Source organism: Cynocephalus volans, chromosome 12 (assembly GCF_027409185.1).
Source record: "Cynocephalus volans isolate mCynVol1 chromosome 12, mCynVol1.pri, whole genome shotgun sequence".
In the NCBI taxonomy this organism is placed as follows: Eukaryota; Metazoa; Chordata; class Mammalia; order Dermoptera; family Cynocephalidae; genus Cynocephalus; species Cynocephalus volans.
In genome coordinates, this window is record NC_084471.1 from 7,101,365 (window position 1) to 7,127,131 (window position 25,767).

The window sequence follows — 25,767 nt, forward strand, 5'->3', positions numbered from 1 at the left end:
TAAATGCTCCGCAGATTGCTGCTAGCCTTTGGTTAATTTCCAGAGTTCTGAAAAAATTGATTCTAACACTGTTGTTAGTGTTCTCACTGATTTTTTGGAGGAGAGGATTTCCAGAGGTCCTTACCCCACCTTGTTTGCTGTCATCCCCAGCTCTGCCTCTGACCATGTGTCGGGTTTATAGTGAGGCACTTCGAGAAAGCTCAGAGAATCCAAATTCTCTACCCCTTACTGCCCACTAAAGGAATGAGTAGTAGTAGTCAAGATATAGGTGGATTTTCCTATCCAGAAGCCTCTTTGTTTTCCCATTTTTGAAATCTGCTGGACTTGTTAAAAACAGGGAGTTCAATATCATGATTTTGTGTTCACCTTAAGAATAGTCTTTGAAAAATCAGCAAGCAGATCATGACTAGCTGCATTTTTACACTCTCCAGCTGTCCTTTCAGAAAAGGCAAGGATAGGAATTGGACACATTTCTAATATATGCTTTAAGATAATGTAATCTGTTTTCTTTTATATCACAGGGATTTAATGTACAAAATGGCGATTATACCAGATTGGCAGACTTCATATCCTCACACACGAAAAATCACATATTCAAGACCCCATTCTTCACCATGTAGAGTGTATTCAAGGAATGGTTTCCAAAATATGTTCAGACCGTCTTCTTCAAGTGAGTATTCATGAGCAAATAAGAGCACTAAAGGTAGATATCACTTATGTATGTTTATTATGTACCAGGATCTGTTCAAAGGCTCCACATGGCATTTAATTCTCACAATAACTCTGAATTAGGTTTATTATTATCTCTATTTTCTACATGGAAAAACTGAAACACAGATTCATTAAGCCACATGCCCAAAAGTTATATAGGTTTTAAGAGGCAGGGTTAGGATTCGAACCCAGTCAGTGTAATTCCAGAATCCATAGGCTTAACTACTAAGTTTTATAGTATACCGAGTCACTCAGATTTTTTAAAAAATTAGTAGACCTTATTTTTTGGAGCAGTTTTAGGTTTGCAGAAAGTGCAGATATTCCTATAATACCCCTCACTCCTACCCCCCATTTCTCCAATTATTAACATATTGTATTAGTGTGGTACATTTGTTATAATTGATGAGCCAGTGTTGATACATTATTATTACCTAAAGTCGATAGTTTGCATTAGGGTTTACTCTTGGTATTGTATATTATATGGGTGTGGACAAATGCATAGAAATGGCATATATTGCCTGTTTAATATCGTACCGAGCAGTTTCACTGCCCTAAAATCTACCATGCTCCTCCTATTGATCCTTCCCTCCCCCTAACCCCTTGCAACCACTCATCTTTTTATCCATAATTTTGTATTTCCCAGAAAGTCATATAGTTGGAATCATATAATATGTAGCCTTTTCAGATTGGCCTCTTTTATTTATTAATATGCATTTGAGGTTCCCCCTTGTCTTTCCATGGCTTGATAGCTCATTTCTTTTTAGCCCTGAGTAACCTTCCACTGTCTGGATGTACCAGTTTATTTGTCCATTCACCTGCTGAAGGACGTCTTGGTTGCCTTCGAGTTTTGACAGCTATGAATAAAGCTGCTGTAAATATCTTGTGTGTGAATTTTTCGGGTGGACGTATTTTTCACCTCCTTTGGGTAAATATCAAGGAGCTCAGTGGATGGATCTCGTGGTTTAAGAAACTGCTGAACTGCGGTCTGCAGGGGCCGTGCCATTGCCCGTTCCCCCCGGCCGTGAGCGAGAGCTCCTGTCGCCCCACGTCCCCACCGGCATCTGGTGCTGTTAGTGTGCTGGGTTTTGGCCATTCTGACAGGTGTGCAGTGGCATCTCATCGTTGTTTATTTGCATTTTCCTGAGGACATATGAAGAGGAGCATCTTTTCATATGCTTATTTGTCATCTGTATATTTTCTCTGATGAGGCGTCTGTTAAGGTCTTTGGCCCATTTTTTAATTGGGTTGTTTGTTTTCTTATTGCTGAGTTTAGAGTTCTTTATATATTTTGGATAATGGCCCTTTATCAGATAAGTCTTTTGCAAACATTTCCTCCGAGTCTGTGGCTCTTTTTATTCTTTTGATTTATCTTCTGCAGAGCAGAAATTTTTAATTTTAATTTTAGTGAAATTAATTCTTTCTTTCATGGATTATGCCTTTGTTGTGTCTAAAAAGTCATTGCCAAACTCAGAGTCGTCTAGATTTTCTCCTATGTTCTAGGATTTTTATAGTTTTGCATTGATTTTTATTGTTTTACATTTAGGTCTGTGATTCATTTTGAATTAACTTTTGTGAAGGGGGTGAGGTCTCTGTCTATACTCACTTTTTTTTTTGCATGTGTCCAGTTGTTCCAGCACCATTTGTTGAAAAGACTATTTTTTATTCATTGTGTTGTGCTCATTTATTTTTATTGCTGAATAATATTCCATTGTATGTCTTACCACAGTTTGTTTATCCATTCATCTATTGAGGGACATCTTGGTTGCTTCCATGTTTTGGCAATTATAAATAAAGCTGCTATAAACATTCGTTTACTGGTTTTTGTGTGGATGTAAGTTTTCGACTCATTTGGATTCCTCACTCAGTTTTTAAAGCAATAAAATTTTACATTGTTATTTTTCAAAAGTGTTTCTTTTAATTTCATTCATTTTTTCCTTTAATTAGTCATTCATTTATTCACAAACATTTTCTGAGCTGCAGTCTGTGACAACCACTGTAATAGGTGCTGAGGATAAAGAGATGGATGGGACAGAAGGCCTGCCCTGGAGGAGCCCACAGTCTAGAGAGGGAGATAAAGAATTCAAGTAGAGACTGGCTGGTTAGCTCAGTTGGTTAGACGTGGTGCTAATAACACTGAGGTCCAGGGTTCAATCCCTGTACTGGCCAGCCACCAAAAAAAAAAAAAAAAAAAAAAATTCGAGTAGAGTGAGACAAATGCCGTAACAGAAACATGTGCAGAGCACTGAGCAAGCACCCCCACGGGATCAGAAGGATTCAAGAGGACATTATGAAAGGAGAATGGGTTTGCCTTGAAAGTAGGTGAAAGACGTCCTAGTCAGAAGTCACTCTGGACACTTGTGCTTACCTAAAATTGGCATGACTTTAACACATCTACTTACATGCGCCTACTAGGGAGCCTGGGAAATACAGACTTTATTTGGACGGCCACATGTCTACCCAAAACTCAGGGGTCTGTTTCTAAGGGAAAAGAGGAGAATGGATAATGGGGGGTAACTTAGCAGTTTCTGACACAAAAATACGTCATCAACCATAGATGCATTCCAGTTCAATAGCTGCATGTCTACAGTGTAATCTCGATATATCTTAGTTTACTTAACTAACTATCTGATAGTACAAAGAGGACTAACGTGGGATTACTGAATTAAAGAGCACCCATACTCTCGATGAGTACTACTAAATTACCCTTCAGGATGCTTGTGCCCATGTAGTCCCACAAATAACACTTGTAAGTGCTCATTTCTAAGGTCCTTTCTTATCTTTTAAGATCTTGCCCACCAGCTATGCAAAAACAGTATTCCATTGGAATTTTAATTTGCATTTCTTCAATAGTAAGGTTAATTTTTTTCGTCAGGCTTATCAGGTTTATGCCTTTTTCGTTTGTGAGTTACCTGTTCATGTCCTTTTCCCGTTTTCCTTCTGTGGGTCAGTCTTCTATAGTGATTTGTATGAGCTGTCTTTTTATTAAAGATATTAATCCATTAGCTGCCTTATGTGCCATAGGTATCTTTCTTTTTGTCATTTGCTTTTTATTTCTATTGATGGTACTTTTTTAATGCACTGAAGTATGTTTTACTTTTTAAAAATTAAATACATATGTGCCTCCTAGCATCACATTCCTCTCCAGAGGGCACCATCAGCAGTTTGGCTGGTCTCTTTTTCATGCATGCCACATTTATTTGTAGATGTATACTTATATAACTCATATATTAAATAAACATAATTAATATTAGACACCCTGTTTTCTTTTAAAATTGTTTTTATCTTGTGTTTCCATTTCAATAGTTTCTGTTGACCTGACTTTATATTCACTAGTTCTTTTTTCTACCATGTGCAGTCTGCTACTAAGCAAAACAAATGAGTTCTTCACTTCTCATACTTTATTTTTAATTTCTAGCTTTTTCATGTGCTCTTTAAAAATAGTTTCCATTTGTCTGCTGAAATTCCCCATATGTTCAGTGTTCTTAGCTTTTTCCTTTAATCTCTTTAGCATATTTCTCATTCTCATTTAAATACCTGATCATTTCTACATTTGTTCTCACTGTGGGTCTTCTTCTGATGACTGGTTTTGCTCTTGATTAGGTCACCTTTTCTTTTTCACTTGCCTTGCAATTAATAAAAATTTAATGCCATACATCTGTATAAAAAACAGTAGAGACAGAATTAACTAATGTTTGCCACCAGAAAACGAGCACCTCTTCTTCTCTCAGGCTTCTAGTGAGGTGGACTCAATTTAACATCAAAGGTGAGGTGTGTCTCAACTTTGTTGTAGTTTTAGTTAGGTTTAGGTTACCCCTGGTTTCAAATGTTTCCCTTCAACAAGTCTTGAAATTTGAGCGGTACTGAAACTCCAGAGACCTCAGTGTTTTACAGCCCAGCTACCAGCTTGGCATGTGGGGTGCTGTGGATTGAATGTCTCCCCCACAAACTCATTGAAGCTTGATTTCCATTGTAACAGTATTGAAAGGTGGGGCCTTTAAGAGGTGATTGGATCTCGAGGACTGTGCCCTTGTGAATGGACTGATCCATTCATGGAATCATGGGTTGATGGTTTAATGGGTTGTCATGGGTGTGGTTCTGATGGCTTTATAAGATGAGCAAGTGAGAAGGTCAGCTCTCTTTTTCATGCCATTCTCGCCACGTGATACCTTCATTGCCAGGGGACGCTGTAGAGAGTTCCCACCCAGAAGAAGACCCTTAAGAGGTGTGCCCCATAAACCATGGACTTCCCAGCCTCCAAAACAGTAAGAAATAAATTTCTTTATAAAGTTCCCAGCTTTGAATATGCTGTTATAAGCAAAAGAAACAGACTAACACATAGGGGGAGATCTTTTTCTGCTTTATAGCCCATCTGCCATTTTGGGGGATTTCCTGAGAGTTCTTTCTGTTCTGGCCCAGCTTTCTGCACCTCGGGAGATCTCTGTGCACCCTGTTGCCCTGCCTCAAACCCACAGCAGGCCACTGAATTTCACTTACTGAAGGCCTCATATACTTCAGAGGGATTTGCCTCAGCTCTTCTGTCCTGCTCTCTGCCTTTGGTAAACAGCTGCCTTGGACTTGTGTAAAACTCTGTGTGTCTTGGGGTGTGTCACACAGCTCTCCTGTCACACCCTCCGCCATTGGTGCTACTTATGTGCACTTGGTGGAAGCCCAAGAGGATGGATACAGACTTGCTCTGTGACTGAGGCTCCTGGGATCTTAATCCAGCCACCAGTCCACATGTGGCTATTCAATATCAGGTTGTTTTCTTCTTACCCTGTCTGTAATGAATTTGCTTTTTTCCCATTGCTCTGCAGGGCTGGAAGGTGTTACGGATCTTTTCTCCCTCAGGAGTGGCTTGTCCTTTCTGGAATTTAGTTTCTTTGCATCTTCAGATCTCTGATGGGTATTAAAACTATACAGATTTTTAGTTTATCCCACTTGTTCTCATTGTTAGGGTGAGAGTGATAGACTGCGTGACTTTCTCAACCCTAAACAGATGTAGAAAATTTTGTCAAATTGTCCCGCAGAAAATTATATCAGTTTGTACTCCCATCATCAGATTATGCATATTTGGTTACTGCTTTCATTTTCTTTTTGTTGTTGGGTTTTTTTTTTTTTTTTTTTTTTTTGGTGGCTGGCCAGTACAGGGAACTGACCCCTCCACCCTGGTGTTACAAGGCTGCACTGTAACTGGCTGAGCTAACCAGCTCAGCCAGCTTTCATTTTCAGTCTCAGAAGTTGCATCAGGCACGTGAAATAAAAAGTTTTCCTTCAAGTAATTTCAAATAGTTTCAAGTCAATATTTTCCAATACTTTTAAATTACAATTATTGATTGCAAACATGGGGCTTCTTGCAAAGGGAATAAAAATATACTTGAAAAACCTGAAAAAAGATTTCAAAACACATTAACAGGAAGGATCCCTGTGTGACACTGGGGGCAGGAGGATGAATTTCAGGCCGGTGGACAGAGGGAGAAACAGTGTTCACCAGCTGGTATTGAACCACACAGCTCTCCTGTGTGGATCAGCTGCTGCTGAGATTTAAGTGACAGCCAGGCATGGAGAGGGAAGCGTGGAGTGTCTCCTGAAGTTCTGAGCATCCTTGGATGTCTTGTGGGAGACAAGGTTGTTTTCTTCCTTGGCGCTTTATGCTCAATCCTCTTCTCCCTGTCTGCCCTCTCCTTGTGTGAGTCATCTGGCTCCATGTCCCTAAATTCCACCTGTAACCAAAGTGATAGCTCCCTTCTGACTTCTGCACTAAGCTCCCGATCACATGTGCAGCCACCCTGCTGACCTTGCTTCCTGCAGCTCATCCAGTGGCATCTCAAACCTGACCTGACCAACGGGCCTCTCGACTCCTCCTGTTCTCCCTCTCTGTCCACGACACCGTGATGTATCCAGTTCCTCCAGTCCAGTGCTGAGGAATTGTCCTTAGTTGCTCTTTTTTTCTTTAGCACCCCAACCCCTACCCCTCCAGCTACCCATCAGCAAGAGCTTGTCAGCTACCAGAACTGGCAGGTTCTATCTCCAACCTGTTTACTTTTTTCCACACTCAGAGCTGCCACCTGGTTCAAGCTACAATCACCTCTCCTTGGACTCTTGGAATAGCCTCCTCTCTGGTCTTCTTTCCTCATTTCTTGCTCCTCTGTAATCCATTCTCTACTTAGCAGCCAGAATGATTTTTTTAAAAAAGCAAATATTAATGTTACTTCCCTGCTTAAACTCTCCTGAGCCTCCCACTGCACTTTGAAGAGAAGGCCCATTGCCTGTGCAGGTGCCTGGAGCCGCTGCGAGCTGCCCTCACCCCCTGGATCCAGCCCCCACTCCTCCCCGTCTCACCTGGTGCATGTTATTCTTGGCCCACTTGGACCTTTTGCTTTCCTGGACATGGCAAGCTCATTCCTGCTTAGAGGCTCTGCACCGGTTGCTGTGGTTTCCGCATGTAGGACATTCTTGCTTCAGCCTCTTGGCTGGCTGGCTCATTTTTATCATTCTGGTTTCAGCTCATAAACCTACTTGGAGAGGACTTCCCTGACCACCCCAACTGAAACAGCCCTGGGCAGTGTTGCAGCTCCTTTTTCTGTTTCACCTCTTCACTGCACTTGCTGCCATCTGCCATTACTTTATAATAATTCATTTCTGTGTTTCTTGTCTGTCTCCACACCTCCAGACTGTAAACTGTATCTGTCCTAGTCCCTGAAGCACCCTGAGTACTGGAGCAGTGGCTAAAATATGACAGGTGACTACACATCGGTGCTTCCAGGACTCCCTTCCTCTCTTCCCACTTGGCACGCTCCCCCAGAGCATCCATGCAGTTGGTCCACACACTTGCCTCTCCAACCCCACCCTCCTCCAATCTCCAGATTATATATTTGACTTTCAAATGGACATCCCCACTTAGACATCCCAAACTGAACTCAGCTTTCCCGTAAACTTTTTTTCTCTTCTGTTCTGGATATCTATTGCTGTATACAAACAACCCCAAACATAGAGGCTCGAAATAGCAACAGTCATATATTTTGCTCACAGATCTGTAGTGGGCAGGTCTCCAGGACAGTTTGTCTCTGCTCCATGCAGCTTATCTGGGGACATGCTAAGGCTGGGCTGACTCACCTTGGGGCTGGAATCCTCTGAAGGCCGCTCACTCACATGGCCAGTGGTTGATGTTGGCTGGAACCTCGGCTGGGGCTGTCACTCAGAACACCTAAACGTGGCCTCTCTGTGTGGTTTCTTGGATTTCTCCCAGCGTGATAGTGGGTGTGAGCATCTTAAGAGCACAAGGCAGAAGCCGTAGCGCCTTTTATGACCTCGTCCTAGAAACACATAGTCAATTCTGGAATGACATATGTCAATGTCATCTTGACATATGTCCATTCTGCCATAGTCACGGCCCCACCTAGACTCAAGGCGGAACATATATCCTATGTTTTGGGGGAGGAGTGTTAACAAGACATTGTAAGAAAAGCACATGTGCTGGGAGGTCTTGTTGGGGCTGTCTTGGAAAATTCCATCCGCTGTATCTTCCGCTATCCCCTCTCAGGGAAGAGTGTTTCCACCTGCCCAGCCGCCCAAGCCAGGTACACAAGCTGTATCCTCCTCCCCCACCTCCCCTGGCACATCAAATCAGAAGATTCCGCAGACTCTTCCTTCTTAACCTCTCTTCTCCCCTGGTTTTCATTCTGTGGCCATCACACTAGTGTAGACCCATCAATACTTGCCTGGGCAGCCGTGATTACCCAACATGTCTCCAGGCTGTCAATCTCCTCACCTTTCTGTTCCTCCTCCACGTGATGCCAGGGGAGGTTTAAGAATAGAAGCCGGGTTATGTCATTCGCTCGATGGGAATCCCTCTGTGGAGTCCCATAACCATAGCACAAAGCCCAAGGACAGGACCGTCCATGGGTTGGCTCCTGATGACTTTCCTGTCCCATCTCTTGGCCGATGCCACCTCTGCTTGTCCCTTCCTCCTCCCTTTGCCTTGGCTGCAGAGCTTCGTGGCACCTCTCACTCCCATCCTGTTCCTCGCTCTCAGGAATGCCACGTTGCAGCTGAAGTGTCAATCTTTCCACTGAAAAGCCTTTCCCGAGACCTTCCATTCTGTCACCCCAAACCAACCTCCCTCTTTTCTGGGTCTCCAGAGCTCCCCACAGACAGCACATGTGCCTGTCTTCACACATGTCACTGCATCCCAGGCACATAATCACCTCCCTCGAGGAGGATGTGGGCATCTCAAGTGAGAGGGATCCCCAGCCCCTGCATGGGCCTTGTGTGTGCTCAGCCCTCAGTGGTGTCAAGAGAGGCAAGAATCACTGGTGGCCAGCGCAGCCCTTGGTGGGATCGAAATGACCCCAAGACCTGCCATGATGTTTGTCCTGAGGTTAGGGCAGGTGGCAGATCTCCACAGCAGTGTGACCGAGGGGCACAGCCACATTCTCTCTTGTACCACCTCAAACAGAAGACAGCTCAAGGCATCCTCCAGCCATGAGGAAATCCCTGACCACCCTGTGGGCGGGTTCAGGTTGGCGCATTGAGATCCTGTTCTTTGAGTCTCTCGTCTAGCCCAGGTCACTCCAAGACCAAAGTCATCACTGTCCTCATGCCAGAAATGTTCAATAGCTTGATAAGAAATTCCCATTTGAAGGAAATAACTAGAGTCATTCTTCCCTAGCTACTGCTTGTGAATAATAGAAGACGAGGCAATGTTAAAGCCATTTAACATACATCCAGAATTTACTATGTAAGAAGGAGCTACTCAATAAACTATGGTTGCCAGGCCTTTGCCATCTCATAAGTAAATACAAGGGATTTACCAGACTACCCTTGTTCTTAGCCTCCTCTTTCCCCAGTAGGTTATAAAGTATTAAACTGAATAATCATGTCTTTACGCTTATGGTGCTGATTGGTACCAGACACAGGTTTGCAGTTACCGTATTTACTTACGTAATTTCCTACCCAGTGTTCGTGTAGTTGTTTTCATCTTGAACAGAGGGGAGGGAGCCTGTAGCGTGTCACCTCTCCTTTGGTGACGCAGGGAACCCTGGGACGTAAGGCAAGTCCTCCCAGGAAGTTCAGACCCCTGAAATCTTATTTGGAGTGTTCTAATCATTCTTTTACTTCCTTTTAATGTCTAGGCTTTTCTAACCCTTTCTTTGAAAGGGAAATTATCTGGATTTAAGAATTACTTATTTTTCTCTAGAAAATTGTCAGGAATATGAAAGGCGAATATGATACTTTAAATATTTATTTGAATATTAGCTGTGAGCTAAATTTTCTTCCAATGTTCATGTTTTTTACTTGTAGTGACCTATATCTTTTGTAGGGAAGATTATCTTTGCCTTTTTTTTTTTCTTACTAATGTCATTACTGTTACTCTATGTCAACCAAATCTCAGAGGTGAACACAACTGTGGATTTTTCATTGCAAGTCATCTAGTGATCAGACATGTAAACCTGGATGTAGTAGAAGAAATACTGTTTCAGAAGTTTGTTTGGTTCTGTTAGACAGTGGAGCAGTTTTTATTCAGTATCTTAGCTTTAAACACGTTTAATAAATAGCTGTATCTCTTTTACAGCCACAGCTGTCGCAAACCCAATGCTGTCCTTCTTAGACGTTAAACAGATTTTATTTCAAAAAATTACCCATAAAAGGGAGGAGTTGAAAAAAGCCTTTCAGCTGCTCGATCCTGGTCATACCCTGACAGTGTCCAAAAGTGAACTGAGAAGAACTGTCACATCCTTCCTGCTGCCTCTCACCGGAGAACAGTTTCAAGACGTGTTGGCTCAGGTACGGTACACTGTGACTGTTTAGAGTAATTCAATTCTAGAAAGCTGAAGCAGATCAGAGAAGCACATAACCCCTTCTGACGTCTGCACCCCCAGCACCCCCCAGCCCCGTCGCAAATGAGCGGCTGAAGTTTTGTTTATTTTTCCACAATTCACTTAATTAGTTAGTGATCACAGTCAGCAGTTACTTGGTCATATTTTGCATGTAGCACTCACTATTCCAGCCATTTTCTTTTAGTTTTTTTGTTTGTTTGTTTTAAAGCTTCCCTATGAAAATACTTAGTCCACTTCTATTTTGTGACTTAATATTTTGGCCTTTTGTTCTCACATCGAATGGTTATTGTGTACCCATATGTGGTAGACCCGGTGCTGGGCACTGGGGGTGCAGAGAAATACGACATGGGCCCTGCCCTGGAGGAACTCACTGTCCCATGAGACATTGTTGGCAAGGGTTGGGAGTTAGAGGAGGGAGAGCTATCTGTAAATGAATGGTGGTCGTCCAGGAAGGCTTTTTTGGGGAGGGGGTGTTTAAGTTAGTTTTGACCGAGAAGTGGGTATTAGCTAGATAAAAGAGGAAGGAAGGTCATTATAGGCAGAGGAAGCAGGTTCTGTGCATGCTTGGATGCCTGCATCTGCCTGCTGTGTTTATTCAGGGAACTGGGTCGAGTCATTTATATCTGAAGTGAAGGGATAGGGCTCAGGTTGTGGCTAGAGGGGCCAGTTCAGAAGAGTACTTTGTAAGAGTTATATCTCTGTCCTGGAAGCTGTAGGGAGCCAGTGCAGGGTTTGCAGCAGGGGGTGATGCAGTTACTTGGGGAGGGATGTGGTGGATGGGGGCCTTTGGGCCACCGGTGCTGTATCCTACCAGGGGGGTGTAAAGAGTAAAAAGGTGTGGTCCTTTCTTAAGGAATATGACATGCAGTAGAAATTAAATACTCTCAAAATTAGTCTATAAGTATCAATATAGTAATTATAAGAGGAGAAAGTTGGGCCAGGGTATCAGTAGTATTCCTTCCAACCCAATAACTGAATCTGTGTACAGTACATGTGCATGCACACACACACATAGAAAGAGAGACAAATATATGTTTATGACTAATTCATTAGTTCTTAATCAGAGTCTGGCTTCATGCTATTTCATAGTATTTAAAACCCTATTTCTTTTTAGAATTTGCTATATATCCCAACCCAACCCAACTTGCATACTTTCAACTAAGGGGAATTATGTGTTATGAAAACAAATAGCTCAATGAATTTTAGGCGTTCCTAAATTCCAGTCTTAACCTCAGTGACTTTCATTTCTTTCACTTTTTTTTTTTTTCCCAAAGCATGGGACGTTCTACTTGTTTCTTCTTGTGCGTACCATGTTACTACTGTTTCAGGGTTTTCTCTTCCCTTTAATTTTGTCTTTCACTGGTTTGGAGAAGTTTTCAGCCATTATTTCCTCCAAAATTTTTTCTGCTCCATTCTCTCCCCCTCAGACATTTTGATATTGTCCCAGTGGTCCCTAAGGCTCTGCTCTTTTTTGTTGTTGTTCTTATTTAGCTTTAATTTCATAATCATAAACTTAACTCTGCAATCCAGCTAGACTTGTAGGGGGATAAGGAAAATATGGAACCCAGCGAACTGCAGCGAGAGCACAAAGACTACAGGACATCGCGAGCAGGTGGGTGGAGGGTGCTCTCATGAGCCACAGAAGGGATGGTCTGGTGGTTAAGATAAAACAAGCCGAATTTGTTAGAGCTGTCCACAGTCGGCAATGGTGATCTTCTTGCTGGTCTTGCCATTCCTGGACCCAAAGTGCTCCATGGCTTCCACGATATTCATGCCCTCTGTCACCTTGCCAAAGACCACATGCTTGCCATCCAGCCACTCAGTCTTCTTGGCAGTGCAGATGCAAACTGGGAACCATTTGTGTTGGGCCCAGCATTTGCCATGGACAAGATGCTAGGACTGTATGCTTCAGGATGAAGTTCTCACCATCACATTTCTCCCTGTAGACGGACTTGCCACCAGTGCCATTATGGTGTGTGAAGTCACCCGCTGGCACACAAACCCTGGAATAATTCTGTGAAAACAGGAACCCTTATAACCAGATCCTTTCTCTCCAGTGCTCAGAGTATGTTTTCTGCTGCCTTTGGGACTTTGTCTGCAAACAGCTTGACGGAGAGGTGGCCCGAGGGTTTGCCATCCATGGTGATGTCAAAGAACAGTGTGGTTGACCACGGCTGAAAGAGGGAGGCTGGGGCAGCAGCAGAGCCTGCAGAGTCAACTCAGATCGTTTTAAAGAAATTTCCATTCTCTCTGTCGTTTCAGATTAGATGATATCTATTGACCTATTTTCAAGTTTACTAATTCTTTCTTTTTGTCTCCATTCTGCTGTTAAGCCCATTCAGTGAATTTTAAATTTTAGATACTTTATATTACAGTTGTAGAATTCCCATTTGGTGCCTTTTTATAATTTCTATTCACCTGTTTAGACTTCCTGTTTTTCCCTTCAATTATGAGCATGTTTCTTTTGATTAGTTCAACACAGTTAGAGCAGCTGCATTAAAGTCCTTGTCTGTTAATTCTAACATGTTAGTCATCTTGGAGTTGTCCTGCATTCATGGTTTTCCCTTGAGAAGGGTCATGTTTCCCTGGTTGTTCATATTTGAGTATAATATCCCAGAGCAGAGCTGTCCAATTAGAAGTATCATGTGAGCCACATATGTAATTTAAAATTTTCTAGTAGCCACATTAAAAAGTAAAAAATTGGTGAAATTAATTTTATTAATTTTTATCCAGCCAAATATATCCAAAATATTATTCACCTCCACATGTGATCACTGTTAAAATTATTAATAAGATATTTTACGTTCTTTTCTGTGTACTAAGTCTTCACACCTGCTGTGTACTTTATACTTATAGTAGACTTCAATTCAGACAATTTCCACTGGAAATACTTGATCTGTATTTAGATTTTATAAAATTTACAATTGAAATGCTAGATTTGAATACCCAGTTGTTCCAAACATACTTAAAACTTTTCCAATAACTGAATCAATATTATTTTTTAAATTTAAATTAACATTAAACAAAGCAAAAAAAAAAAATCTAGTTAATCAGTTCCATTAGCCACATTTCAAGTGATTAATAGCCACATGTGGCTATGGCTGTTTATTAGATGGTGCAATGCTACACATTATGAATGGTACATTGTGGAGACTTTGGATTGTGGTATATTCCTTTGAGGACTGTTGATACTTTTGTTTTGCACACCTGCAGTGTGCACAAGCTCATATCTTAGTTCTTTCTTCTTTAGCTGAGCCTCTTTGAGTCTGACCTGCACAGGCATGATTCAGGAGTCAGCTAAAACTTGGACAGAGTTCATACCCAGGAAGTAGGTATCCTTTTCTGTCTCTCTCCTGCGAGACATTTTCTAGTGGCTATGATTGCTTTGGGTTCTGTGTGCTAGTCATTTAGGCCAGAAAGACGTGGGTTTCCTACTGGAGTTTTATCAGCTCTGTGCTGGGCAGAGACAAGCTCCGGCTTGTCCTCAGGCTAAAAGCCTTTAAGAATAGGGAACTCCATACCTGTCCCTTCTTCTACATTTTGACTTCCTCCGGAATCTGCCTGCTTTCATTTATTCTCTAGAGCCTTTAGAGAGTTACTTTTTGTATTTTGACCAGAATTTATAGTTGTTTTCTGTGGGAGGGCTGGTCTATTATGAGCTCTCTCTGCCACATCTTCTCTGCTTTATCATTTTTTTTAAGCAATTACAAAGTTGGAAGTACAGTGCCAAGAACAATTTTTTTCTAAGTCATTTGAGAGTAAGTTGCTCCATTGTCCTTAAATATTTTAGTATATGTGTCCTTCAAACAAGGATGTTGTCCTATAATAACCACAATACAACCATAAAAATAAAGAAGGTAATGTGGACTCATTACTCCCATCTCAGCCCAGAGTCCAGCCAGGTTTTGCCAGTTGCCCCACAAATGTCTTGTAGGATCCAGGTCAGAGTCATGCATTGCATTTGGTTGTTATATCTCTTTAGTCCCCATCAATCTAGAGTGGTTCTTCAGTTTTTCCATGGATTTCATGTCCTTTGAGGATTGCAAACCTGTTATTTTGTGGAATGCCCCCAGTTTGAGTATATTGGGTGTTTCCTAATGACTAGATCCAGCTTGCACCTTTGGGAGGAATATCCCAGCAGCGGGGCCGTATGCTTCCCATTGCATTTTACCAGGTTGCACGTGGTTTCAGTTTGTCCCACCATGGCTGGTGTTCACTCTAATCACGTGGTTAAGGTGGAATCTGTCAGGCTTTTCCGTGGTATCCACTTTGTAATTCGTATTTTGTGAGAGAAACTTTGAAACTAGCAAATATTCAATTTCTCATCAAACTGTCAATTTATTCGTTTATTATTTATATACTCGCAGAGACTCCAGATTTCCTGTTGAGTGGGTTATGGGCCCATTGCTTCCATTGTTTATTTTGATGTTTAAATTATTCCCAATTTGGCCAGTGGGAGCCCCTTGGAGCTGGTTTCTGTATCCTTTTGACATGTCCCCATTTTTTGAGCACTTCTTTGCTTTCTGATAAAAGATATTCCAAGCTCATCTGTACTTTCCTTCCTTTGGTTCTAGAAATATCCATTTCTCCAAAGAACTCTGGTTCCTTTGACTGGAAAAAGATATTGAGAGGTCAGGATCTGGGCACCACGGCTGCTCATGCCATTGGGGTGTCTCTGCCCCCAGGTGGAAGCTAGGGGACAGATACATGTTTTTCATACACGTGTATACATACATTTACATCTACATTTATTTTTGTTCCAATCTCTCTCTCCATGTTGAAAATCAAGAGTTCATATCAATGCCACCAGTTCTAATCTAACACTCCAGGGGTCATTGTAGTTTCTCCCTTTCCATGGTCGTAGCTACCTTCTCACAGAGTGAGAAACTCGGCTTTTGTTGTCCTTGGTGTGTTTACTTATTTGGCCAGTCTCACTGTTATGTGACACATCTCTCATCTGCAGCACTCCCTGCCCCCAAGCAGACGACCTCTTCACTGCTCTTGGGCACTGACACCCACCATGATGATGCCATCTTTGCCCCACATGCTCTTCTGGACCATCCTGGTCCCCCCAACACTGCAGACACCAACTTTCTCTGCCTCATCTAATGACTTTTGGGCTTAATTTTTAGGGAAGATAGGGAAGAGGTAGGGAGAAAAAGAACTTTCCTCTTCCCTCTTTTTAAAAGTGTTTCTCCTTTATTCACTTCTAGAATTTCACAAATAGTACATAATGATATTTTTATATCACCCTTTATTGCGATCTGTATTTTTAATAACAGCTTTATTAAGATATAATTTGTATATCATAAAATTTATCTTTTTAACATATATAAATAGGTGTTTTTAATATACTCACAGAGTTGTACAACCATTCTACTATCTAACGTGAGAACACTTTCATCATCCCCCAAAGAAACCCTGTAGCAGTTTCTCCCACTTGCCCTTCTGCCAGTACCTGGAAACCACTATTCTACTTTCTGTCACTATAGATTTGTCACTACAGATTCTGGACATTTCATATAAATGGAATCATACCATAAATGATCTTTTGTGTCTGGCTTCTTTCATTTAGCATAACGTTTTCAAGGGTCACCCATGTTGTAGCATGAATCAGTGCTTTATTTCTTTTTATGGCTGAATGATAGTCCATTGTATGAATATACCACGTTTTGTTTGCCCTTTCATCAGCTGATGGACTTTTTTTTTTTTTCCTGTCCTTTTTGTGACCGGCTGCACCGCGCTCAGGGCCGCACCGCGCTCAGCCAGTGAGTGCACAGGTCATCCCTATATAGGATCCGAACCCGCGGCGGGAGCGCTGCTGCGTTCCCAGCGCCGCACTCACCCGAGTGTGCCACGGGATCGGCCTAGCTGATAGACTTTTGAATTGTTTCTCCTTTATGACTTTTGTGAATATTCTGCTCTGAGCATTCATGTACAAATTTTTTTATGTGGACATATGTTTTCAGTTCTTTTGGTTGCATACCTAGGAGTGGAATTGCTGTGTCGTATGGTAATGTTCTCTTGCTTTTAAAGAACATTTGTCCGTGTAAACATTGCATCAATTTCTGCATAAGCTCAATTTAACTGATACCTTATACCACATGGAGAGTTAAAATATTATTTCCTGCTATGTGTCCTTATAGTCATGATCTAATGTTAATTTAAAATTTTGACAATCTTCCCAAGCTAATCAGCTATGCAGGAAGAGAGAAAGTACAGAAAATATGAAACGTGTATCTGTTTTTAAAAGCTACATCTGCCTTTAAAAGAAGTCAGTGGGAACTGTAGAACTTCAAAGACATTTTTGAAAAAATAGGTCTTGTTAGTCTATTCTAAATGATAAGTGTGCCCCACATCATGGGCAGGAGGGGGAACAACCAGCTTTGTATCTTACGAATATTCGTAATAAATAAATAAATAAATAATTTAAAAATAAAATAAAAATAAAAAGTAAATGACAAGCATGCTTTTCTAGAACCTTCAGCTCCTGTGATTTGTGTGTCGATGAAGGAAGCTGGAGTGTAGTGCATTCACAGGAGGCCAAGGTCATTGGGAATGAATGGCAGAGCTTCCTTTCTCCACCATGGACTTCACAGTGTCTGTGACTTTTCTAGATCATTTTATGACTAATCCGTGTGGTGGCACCACCTTTCTTTTTCGGTGGTTAATGTAAGCATAACTAGGAACTTATAAAATTAGTAAAAGATTTCATGGGAATTTCTCCTTAAAACTAGAAAAGAATTTTCCAGTTATAGCCAGAACTTACTTTAGCTTTAATTTTATTTCAAGAAGTATGTCAGAAATATTTTTAATGTCAGGGTGTTTTAATGATTGATCAGGGCAAGAAGGATAAGGAGCTTTGCTTGCAGTCTGCCCCGCACCTTAGTTTTCATTAAGAGTAATGTGAATTTTGTGGGGTTTTATTAGAATGTAGCCTCAGTCTCTGAATATTAATATAGATTGTTTTTAAAGAAGTTGAATTGGTAAATAGATTCCAGAGAAGGAAAACATAAGTTCCATTCTATTGCCAGTGACCAAGTCAGGTTGGAGAGAAAGTGTCCTTTGAAGACATTTAACATGGTGGATACTGATTTAAAATCTACCTGCCCCCGCAGCCCTGGTCTAAGAATTTACTTTCAGCAATTCATCTACGGATGGTGTTGATTCTTAAACATTTTTGCCAGAATAATAAATACTGAGAAAGCGAGTACTGAGCAGAGCCTCCCCTTTTACACTAGATTCTTTGGTTGTCTAAAGGGCTTAGCTTTGGGGACTGATCATTGCAAGAATTTACATGCCACATTAGGATCTGTGTTAGACCACGAATAGCAGTATGAAATGTGACAAAGGCCAGAATCATTTGATGCACTTTCTTTTTCTTTATAGGCACGGTGGTTTCTTTACTTAATAATGGGATGAACCTGGGCTCTGGATTCATGGAGGTCGCTGGCACTTAATGGCAGTGCTGTGCAGGGAGGTCACACCTCTGCTCCATGCAATGTAGAAAATGACACCACCCTGTGAATGGTTTTAGGGCTTTTCATGTAAAACACCTAGAGGAGTGTTTGTGCCCATTTATGAGTACGAGCTCCGTAAGTGTAAGTTTCTTCCCTTCCTTGTTTACTGTCATCTATACCAAAACCATGAGGGCATCCAGCCTTGAACTGCAGGCCCAATCTGTCACTGCACTTCTTCTGTAAGATGAGGGAAACTCCTAAGTGTTTACCCAAGTTTATATCTACTAAGAATACACTTCTCAGAAATGGAAGTTGCGGGTGTCCTTTCCAGGAAAAGGCTTCTCCAGAGGCCCACCCTGTCAGCCTCTCTCCCTCTGGCCTTGTTTTCTAGTTACTCGTATTTTAAATAGCAAAGAGAAATACACCCTTTGGGAGACTGAGATAACCATGCTAGATTTTGAGGCTGGCATTTTAAGGGCTAAGTAAATAGCAAATTTGATTGTGCGGAGTTGGGAGCCATTCAGTGGTATGGGAAATTGTACTTTGTGTGTTTGTAAGAAGCTTAATAAAATATATTTATAGTGATTATATATTTATTTTATGTTTATCTTAATTTTAGGTTTATAATGCTTTTTTGGAAAATAATTATTTTCATTTTTTAAATAAGCTTTTATTTAGAAATAATTTCAAACCTCCAGAAAATTTGCGAGAATAAGAATAGTACAGATAGGGCCGGCCCGTGGCTCACTTGGGAGAGCATGGTGCTGACAACACCAAGCTAAGGGTTAAGATCCCCTTACCGGTCATCTTTTTAAAAAAAAAAAAAAAAAAAAAAGAATCATACAGATAGTACCCAATGGTACAAATAATACTCGCATGCCCTGTACTCAGATTTGCCTTGTGAGCATTTTACCTCCCTTGCTTCTCCTTGATCTCTTGTTATCTGAGTGTGTGTGTGTTTACGCAAACAATGCACGCAATATGAACGATGTGCTCGTAATATTGAAAAATAAAAAGCCATTGGAGAGGAAGTTGATTAGATCATGGTTCTCTACTCTTAACACTTTAGTGTGTGTTTGCTAAGAATAAGAACTATTCTTTTACATAATCACAGTACAGTTATCAACTTCAGTAAATTAAACAATGAGATAATGCTTTTACGTAATCTACAGTTTGTATTAACCCACGTGATCCTATAGTGTCCTTTATGGAACTTTTAATTTATAAATGACTTTTTCTACCTTAAAACTACGTGAATGTACAGAAAGTTCACATGACACTCAGAGTGTAGAATTGTACTCTGGCATCAGCTTCTCATATGTATGTGTGTGTCTCTATATACATGCACATTTATGTATATATGCACAAAAATATAATACATGTGTATATAATGTATATGCATAATATGTATAACATATGATATATATTAGAATATATTTCTGCTAGTCTTATTTTTTAGATAAATTTTAGACTTAGCTAGATTTAGATTTTGTAGATAACTTGCTGTAGGTAACTTGTTGACTTTTAACTAAGCACAGACTGGAATTCCAGGATGCTATTCATACTTGGTTTTATGAGTGTGCAGGTCACCTCGGACACCTGGATTAAATACTTGTAAATGTTCAATAGAATGCCCATCCCATTAATAGCATTCTACATTGCATCGTGAAAGCTATGATTTAGAAACCTGCTACACTGTCCACTGCTTGGATCTTAATTTTCTAACACACTGTCATTCTCCTTGTTTGAATGTAGATCCCCCTCACCAGCTCTGGTGCCGTACCATACCTTGAATTTCTGTCCAGATTTGGTGGAATTGACCCAAATATAAATGTTATAAAGAGGTAAGTGTTTTGTCTGCTCATATGAAAATATGACATTGGAAATGATGAGTGAGAGCAATGACAAAAAACCATGAGAGCTGATCACATCAACAGATATAGATGAAGATGCATCGGTAGGGCTTGTCCATATAGAGTTGAATGGAATTAATCCTCGGTCAAAATTTTATTTAGCAAAGATTCTAACATCTATATAGGATATATTTCAGAATAAGAGAAATGATACTAAAATGAAATATAAACATAACAAATAAAACCAGATAAAAATATTTTACATGCAATATATTTTAGACTTGGAAATAATGGATTTTAATTTTGAAGTAAAAATATTAAGACGCCAAACTTAAAATGTGTTCGTTTTTATACATTTTTAATGTTCATTGGAAAGTTTTCATGTTTTGGTGGCTAGAAATAAAATGTTCGGAAAAAAAGTCTTTGTATGAGCTTCTTTAGTATTTTATGGTCTTAGCATAAGCCGGAGGAGGCTCATTTGCTTTATTTGTAAAATGAGGGGGTTGGAATATGAATATATTTGTCTCCATCAGCAGTAAAGTTCTTTGATTTTAGTGTATGATTTAGGAATTACCATTTTCATAAAAAAAATTATTCACTCTTTATCTGACTGTAAATGAATAAACCTCATTTTCTCAGAAATTTTCCATTTAAAAGAGTTTAATTTGATCCTGAATATTAGCAGATTCTGGTATTAGCTTTCATGATTGAATTCCTCACTGATACAATTTAGGTGTAGGAATTAGTGCAGCAGGAGGGAGAGAGAACTGGGGAGCTGATGTTTAATGGGCACAGAGTTTCCATTTCACAAGATGAAAAAGTTCTAGAGATCTTTTGCACAACAATGTGGATGCACTTAACACTACTGAACCCTGCACTTAAAAATGGTTAAGATGGTAAATTATATGTTATGTGCTTTTTTAATCACAAGTTTAAAAAAAAGAAAGAAAGAAAGAAAAGAATTAGTACAGTAGCTCCAGCAAGAATAACAAAGTATATTCCCCCACATGATCTGGAACGTCTCTGTGTTCTGCTCAGTTAATGCTGAGTGCTGAGTAAGTGGTGGACTAAGGTAATTTCCAGACTCATTCAAGAGAATGACTGGTTGTTTTATAGACGGCATGTTCATATTCTTGACCTAAAAGCATCCCCATTTGTGGGATAAGGTTGTTGGGTGGATAGTAACTTAATTTGAATATTCTTTGTTGGAAAGCTAAATAAACAACTGGAAAAACTGAAAGCAGGAGAGGTTTTTTCTTCTTATCATGAAAACTCAGTCTAATCATTAATTTGAGATGAAAAGGATCGTAAGTTATTTCTTAAACATAAAATGCTAAATATTTAAACTAAATATATAAACTGAATTTGAAAGATTTCTGACTTATATAGCTGAATTATTTTCATTGTTTAAAGACAATGCATTATAGTGAACAGAGACTTGTCTTTCTAGTAATATGGTAAGCCATGTATCATGAACAATTAAAATGCTGTATAAAGGGTAAAATGTAGACATATATTTTAAACATTACTAAGCTGGCAAAAAAGTAAGGAATCCTCAGAGACCAAACATGAAGTGAAAGTTGGAATCTAGAGAAGTGAGTATTCTACAAAACCAGCTTTTGCCCTGAGGGTATTGGACAATTCCTGGTGAATTTGTGTGCTCAGTTTTGTTGGCTATTTGGAGTAAAGGAGACAAGAGACAAAACCCAGGGGGTGCCCAAGGTGGAAGAACCTAGCAGAGGACCATTGCTTATAAAGTTGGGACACCAACACCCTCATGTAAGTATGCAAATACAAACCTATATTACAGAAGGGCAGAACAAGGAAACCCACCTGTTTCAACACTGGTGTTGAACCAATAGGGGAAAAAATTGTAATTGCAAGTTGATTTTCAAGCAAGTCTGTGAATTAATGCTACCCGTGTGGTCTGAAAAGTCCCAGACGGACTAGGAATTTATTTAAAAGTAGTCCTACTGGGCAAAGACTTTATGAATAAGACCCCCAAAGCACAGGCAACAAAAGAAAAAAATAAACAAATGGAATTATGTCAAACTAAAAGCTTCTGCACAGCAAAGGATACATTCTACAGAGTTAAAAGATAACCTACAGAATGGGAGAAAATATTTGCAAACTATGCATCCAACAAGGGATTAATATCCAGAACATACAAGGAACTCAAACAACGTAACAGTAAAAAAGCAAATAGATTTAAAAATAGGGAAAGGAGCTGAATAGACATTTCTCAAAGGAAGACATACAAATGGGCAATAGGTACATGGAAAAATGCTCAACATCACTAATCATCAGGGAAATGCAAATCAAAACCACAGTGAGATATGATCTCACCCCAGTTAGACTGGCCATTATCAAAAAGACAGAGAATAAGAAAGCTGGAGAGGATGCAGAGAAAGGGGAACACTCCTACAGTGTCGGTGGGACTGTAACTAGTACAGCCATTATGGAAAACTGTTTGGAGGCTTCTCAAATAGCTACAGGTGGAAATACCATATGATGTAGCAGTCCTGCCACTGGTCATGTACCCAATGGAATGGAAATCGTCATGCTGAAGGGAAACCTGCACTACAGTGTTTGTTGTTGCTCTGTTTACAATAGCCAAGATATGGAACCAAACTAAATGTCCATCGATGGATGACTGGATAAGGAAAATAGGGTATATATACACCATGGAATACTACTCAGCCATAAAAAGAATGAAACTCTTCCATTCGCAGCACCATGGATGAACTCTCAGAAAATTATGTTAAGTAAAATAAGCCAGACACAGAAAGAGAAATACCACATGTTCTCACTCCTAAGTGGGAGAGAAGGGAGGAAGGGAGGAAAGAAGGAAGGAAGGAAGGAAGGAAGGAAGGAAGGAAGGAAGGAAGGAAGGAAGGAAGGAAGGAAGGGAGGAAGGAAGGGAGGAAGGAAGGGAGGAAGGAAGGGAGGAAGGAAGGGAGGAAGGAAGGGAGGAAGTTAGGAAGGAAGAGAGGAAGGGAGGGAGGAAGGAGGGAGGGAGGGAGGAAGGGAGGGAGGGAGGGAGGAAGGGAGGGAGGGAGGGAGGGAAGGAAGGAAGGAAGGAAGGAAGGAAGGAAGGAAGGAAGGAAGGAAGGAAGGAAGGAAGGAAGGAAGGAAGGGAGGGAGGGAGGAAGGGAGGAAGGGAGGAAGGAAGACAATATGTTGAACTTTCAGAAAGAGAGAACAGAACTGTGGTTTGTGGAGGAGGGGGATGGGGCTTAGGGAGAAATTGGTTAATCAAAGGATGAGTACATTTTGACATTTTGTAATGACAAGTGTGCCAGTTGTTCTGATTTGATCATCACATATTGTATAGAAGTACTGATGGTCAACTCTATGCCCCACCAATATGTATAATCAATTATGTTTCAATAAAAAATAAATTAAAAAAAAATAAAGGAACAGCAAAAAAAAAAAAATAGTAGTCCTAGACTGGGTGTGACATTTGTGGATGAAGATATCTTCAATCTGGCCCCTAAAGAATTCCCACAAAGTGCTAAGTAACATCAGATTACACACCCCAAAAATGTCTTAAAAATACATGAAGAGACAAGGAATGAGGACTGTAAACCAAAAGACACAATATCCAGTAGAATCGGATTTCCAAACACTTGAAATATTGGAAGTATCAGATATATAATCTAAAACTAGTGTTTTAATATGTTTAAAGAAATGACAGAATGGACTCAAAACAATGGAACTTTGGTACTGAAAAATATAGTAATTGTAGATATAAAATTCAGTGGATGGGTGAAAACAGTGGATTAAACACAGCTGAAAAGAGCATTTGTGGTATAGAAGATAGATCTGGAGAAATAATCTAGAATGCAGCACAGGAAGACAAAGAGATATGAAATATGGAGGACAGGTGTAAGGGACATGGGAGATAGGAAGAGAAGACCTAATATAATTCTAACTGGATTTCCAGAAAAATGCCTGTTTCAGTCTGTTTTGTGCTGCTGTAACAATACCTGAGACTGGGTAACTTATAAGAAGAGAAATCTATTTCTCATAGTTTTGGAGGCTTGGAAGTCCAAGATCAAGACACTGGCATCTGGTGAAGGCCTTCTTGTGCGTGCTCACGTGGATGAGGGCGGAAGGCAGGTGGTGGAAGGCAGGCAGCAGACGGTGCAAGGGCAAGCTGTGACCAACCGCCTCTGCCAAGCCCCCACCCCACCTCTATCTGTCTCTTCCAAAGAGGGGCTCTAAAGTGGTTTATAGATACACAGATAATACAAAATTTAAGAATAGTTAATAAGAAGAAGTAGATGGAGCCAAGGGGATGGTGTAGGTATACATTGATCATAAAGTCCTTTGCCAAGTGGCTAAAAGTGCCCCACAGGGTGGACTTGGAGCCACACAGTAGTCAGGACAAGGTGCAGCAGCAGAGGGGTTAAGAACTGGGTCCAATGCAAGACCATCTAGGTCTGAACCCGGTGCCTCTACTTGTTCACACATGACATTTACTCTCCTCGTCTATAAAGACCCTTGGTCTCCTCATCTGTAAAAACAATAATGACCCTTAACCCATAGACTTGCCGTGAAGTTTACATGAGATGAGCCTTGTTCAGGCTTGGCGCACAGTAAGTACTCATTACGTGTCAGCTATAGTGACAATTCCCACAGTCCCCTAGGAGGAGCAAATGTAGTTATATTTCATCTTACAGATGAGGAAATTGGGACATGGAGAAGCTAACTAATTTGCCCAAGTTCACGCTTCTGGCAGGTGGTAGTGCATGAGAAATACCCCGCACTTTAAAATAGATTATTTGGAAAATGTTATAATTTTGATCTGTGCAGGTCCAATGTAAACATTTATTTGGTTAAAACATTTTAACAAAGATTTTTTTTTTTTTATTTTTAAGGGGAGGTGAGAATGAAACGAATTTCTGCCGGACGTTAAAAGAGCTCGAAATCCAAGTAGGAGAAAAGGTAATAGAAATCATTTAAGATGGTTCTCCCCCCACCCTTAGGCAACAACAATTGTTAGTGAAGGTAGATAATACAAAACGAGATGCTTGTCAGCTGAGTTCTCACATCGATGTCGTCTGACTGAATAGATCTTATAACAAGCCAGCATGAAAGCTCGTGTTGGGACGACTTGGACTGCCTCGGATGGCATCTCTTTTGATGAATGACACCAGCAGATGTCATGGAATGTTAATTACTTTTGTATTAACTTTAGATCATTATTAGTAGGTCTGCCTTTTCCTTTCTTTTCTTTCTTTCTTTCTTTTTTTTTTTTTTCCTAAGACTGAGCAGGCTTTTCTTTGGAAAGAGAAAACGACTGCTTTGCAGCACTGAATGCCAATCAAGAGCAACATGGTAAAAATAACCAAACGCAAAGTGATGTATAGTTAAGACTTGAGTCATTTAGCCACAAAAGCTACTACATGTGTTTAGAACAAGAGTGTGTAGCTTCACTCCTGTTTGCTGATTACAGTAACATATCACAGTGCACAGCTAGAGGGGAGGAGACGGCAGTGTCAGGCAGGGGTTGGAATCAGACTCCTCTTTAAAATGCATTTGAACCTGTCAGTTACATGAGCAGTTTGAGAATCATGGTTTAATTTACTTGATTCGATATGTTGGTTTCAAACGTGACAAATTTTCTTTCTTTTTTGAACTCTCTGAGACTTTCATACATTTCAAAATCAAAAATAGCCCGAGAGCCACAAAATGTCTCAGTTTCCCTGGCTTATACCATTAACACCAGAAAATTCTTAATGTGGTATTTTTTTTTTTTTTTTTTTTAGCATTATGTGTTCCTAAAAACCTAGTTCCCTGTAGTTGATATTAGTAGGAGCCCTGGTATAATTATCTGCTTTTTCTGTTGTGGTCCGTTTGTTATTCTGTGAGAAATACTGTGTAATATATTAGTATTTTTGG

General features: G+C 40.3%; 1 protein-coding gene and 1 pseudogene across 1 annotated transcript in view; one reads left to right on the forward strand and one right to left on the reverse strand.

The window, feature by feature from the left end:
* The first annotated feature begins 528 nt into the window (after nucleotides 1–528).
* EFCAB6 (EF-hand calcium binding domain 6) overlaps nucleotides 529–25,767 on the forward strand; it is a 256,909-nt gene continuing 231,670 nt past the window's right edge. The window contains exons 1-4 of the mRNA XM_063076100.1: nucleotides 529–670; nucleotides 10,283–10,494; nucleotides 19,763–19,851; nucleotides 24,744–24,810. Of these exons, the coding sequence (XP_062932170.1) occupies nucleotides 529–670; nucleotides 10,283–10,494; nucleotides 19,763–19,851; nucleotides 24,744–24,810 (510 nt within the window). The remainder of the gene's footprint in view (nucleotides 671–10,282; nucleotides 10,495–19,762; nucleotides 19,852–24,743; nucleotides 24,811–25,767) is intronic.
* LOC134360911 (peptidyl-prolyl cis-trans isomerase A-like) lies at nucleotides 12,231–15,608 on the reverse strand (annotated as a pseudogene).